At 43.3% G+C, this 1,364-nt stretch overlaps 1 protein-coding gene across 1 annotated transcript in view; it reads right to left on the bottom strand.

Annotated features, from left to right (window-relative positions):
- LOC138018447 (uncharacterized) overlaps positions 1–1,026 on the bottom strand; it is a 14,042-nt gene extending 13,016 nt beyond the window's left edge. Inside the window, exon 1 of the mRNA XM_068865075.1 lies at positions 34–1,026. Within this exon, the coding sequence (XP_068721176.1) occupies positions 34–762 (729 nt within the window). The 5' untranslated portion in view covers positions 763–1,026. The remainder of the gene's footprint in view (positions 1–33) is intronic.
- Positions 1,027–1,364: the final 338 nt, after the last annotated feature.

The following is a 1,364-nucleotide window of genomic DNA, read 5'->3' as shown; positions in this document are numbered from 1 at the left end:
GAAACCATTGATTGACAACGCTGGGCTACCTACAGCAGGACAAGAAGATGGTGCATGCCGAATACCACAATTCCCACAAGGCGTTCCCCATTGGGACTTCAAACCTTTTCCGCCCACTACATCCACATTCTCAACTCTGCTGTTCTCTTCTTTTAAGCTCTTCATGTGCTGTTTGCTTGTTTCGGCAATACGAGCAGCTTGTAACGTTTTCTCTAAGCTCTGTTCTCTCTCCATCAGCCTTTCTTTTGAATGTGGATCTTTGAGGCCCAGCACGAACATAGACGTAATCCACGAATCTTCTTTATCACCAAGGTCGCAGTTCTTAGCTAGAGTTTTCAAGTCGCTACAAAATTCGTCGACTGTTTCTCCCTCGTGCTGTTTTCGTTCGATAAACAGAAAGCGGTTGAAGTGCCTTGATGTCAACGGAGCGCAATGAGAGTTGAACTTCTCTTCTACGGCCGCAATTTTATCCCGATCTCCCTCGGAAGTCCAAACAAAATTTGAAAAAATCTCCACACATTCTTTTCCTAGCACATAAAGTAGCGTGGCAACTTGAATCTTTTCCTCTTTTTGGTCGAGTCCGCTCGCAACTTTGTAGAGATCCCAGGACATTTTCCAGCGTCTCCATGCTTCGGCTTTATTTGTCGCCGCACTCAATAGCAGAGGCTCAGGCGGTTTCAGGTGTTCCATCCCGATTCTGACACCATGAAGTGTTATAACAAAGGAACAACACACGCAAGATGGCGGATCAACACAACACATTATTTCCCCACACCACGTGCGTATGTACTTTAAGTAGGGTTATTAAAGTGTATCATAAAGCGCATAAATTATATAAAAGACATTTACTACGTGGAATGCCGAAGGCATCCACGTCTTAAAACCGGGCTGAGATCTTTTTTTTGTTGGTAGCCACAAATGTGCATACCCCACGGATATTGAATTAATCTCCGATCGGGTGGACTGACTTTTATTCCCTCCAGTATTTCCAATCTTCCCTGCCCCGAGGAGAACTCCTATACTTCCCAAACCATCACGATTCTTCTCTGCAAGCGCGTTAAATCACTCGGCCACCATGACACACTTCCGTCAGAACGGTGAAACATTTCTAATAGAATCTTTCCGCCCGCCATGATTGTTTCAGTATTAAACTATTCGATAAAGTGGATAGATGCTTTTTCTCTGAGAAAGGCAAGCTTTAAAGGTAAGGAGAATTTTCTACGTTATTTCTAGATCTTGCTTCGTACTTGTGTGTTCCACTGTGAACATTATTATGTTGTATAGAACGAATACTTCATTCAAAGCATTTTGCATAGAACGAATACGTACTCCAATATTTCTTGGGAACCAGTTTGTTCGCCGTT

Source organism: Montipora capricornis, chromosome 10 (genome assembly GCF_036669925.1).
Source record: "Montipora capricornis isolate CH-2021 chromosome 10, ASM3666992v2, whole genome shotgun sequence".
NCBI lineage: Eukaryota > Metazoa > Cnidaria > Anthozoa > Scleractinia > Acroporidae > Montipora > Montipora capricornis.
The sequence above is the reverse complement of the archived record's forward strand: the minus strand, read 5'-3'. Positions and strand labels throughout refer to the sequence as shown.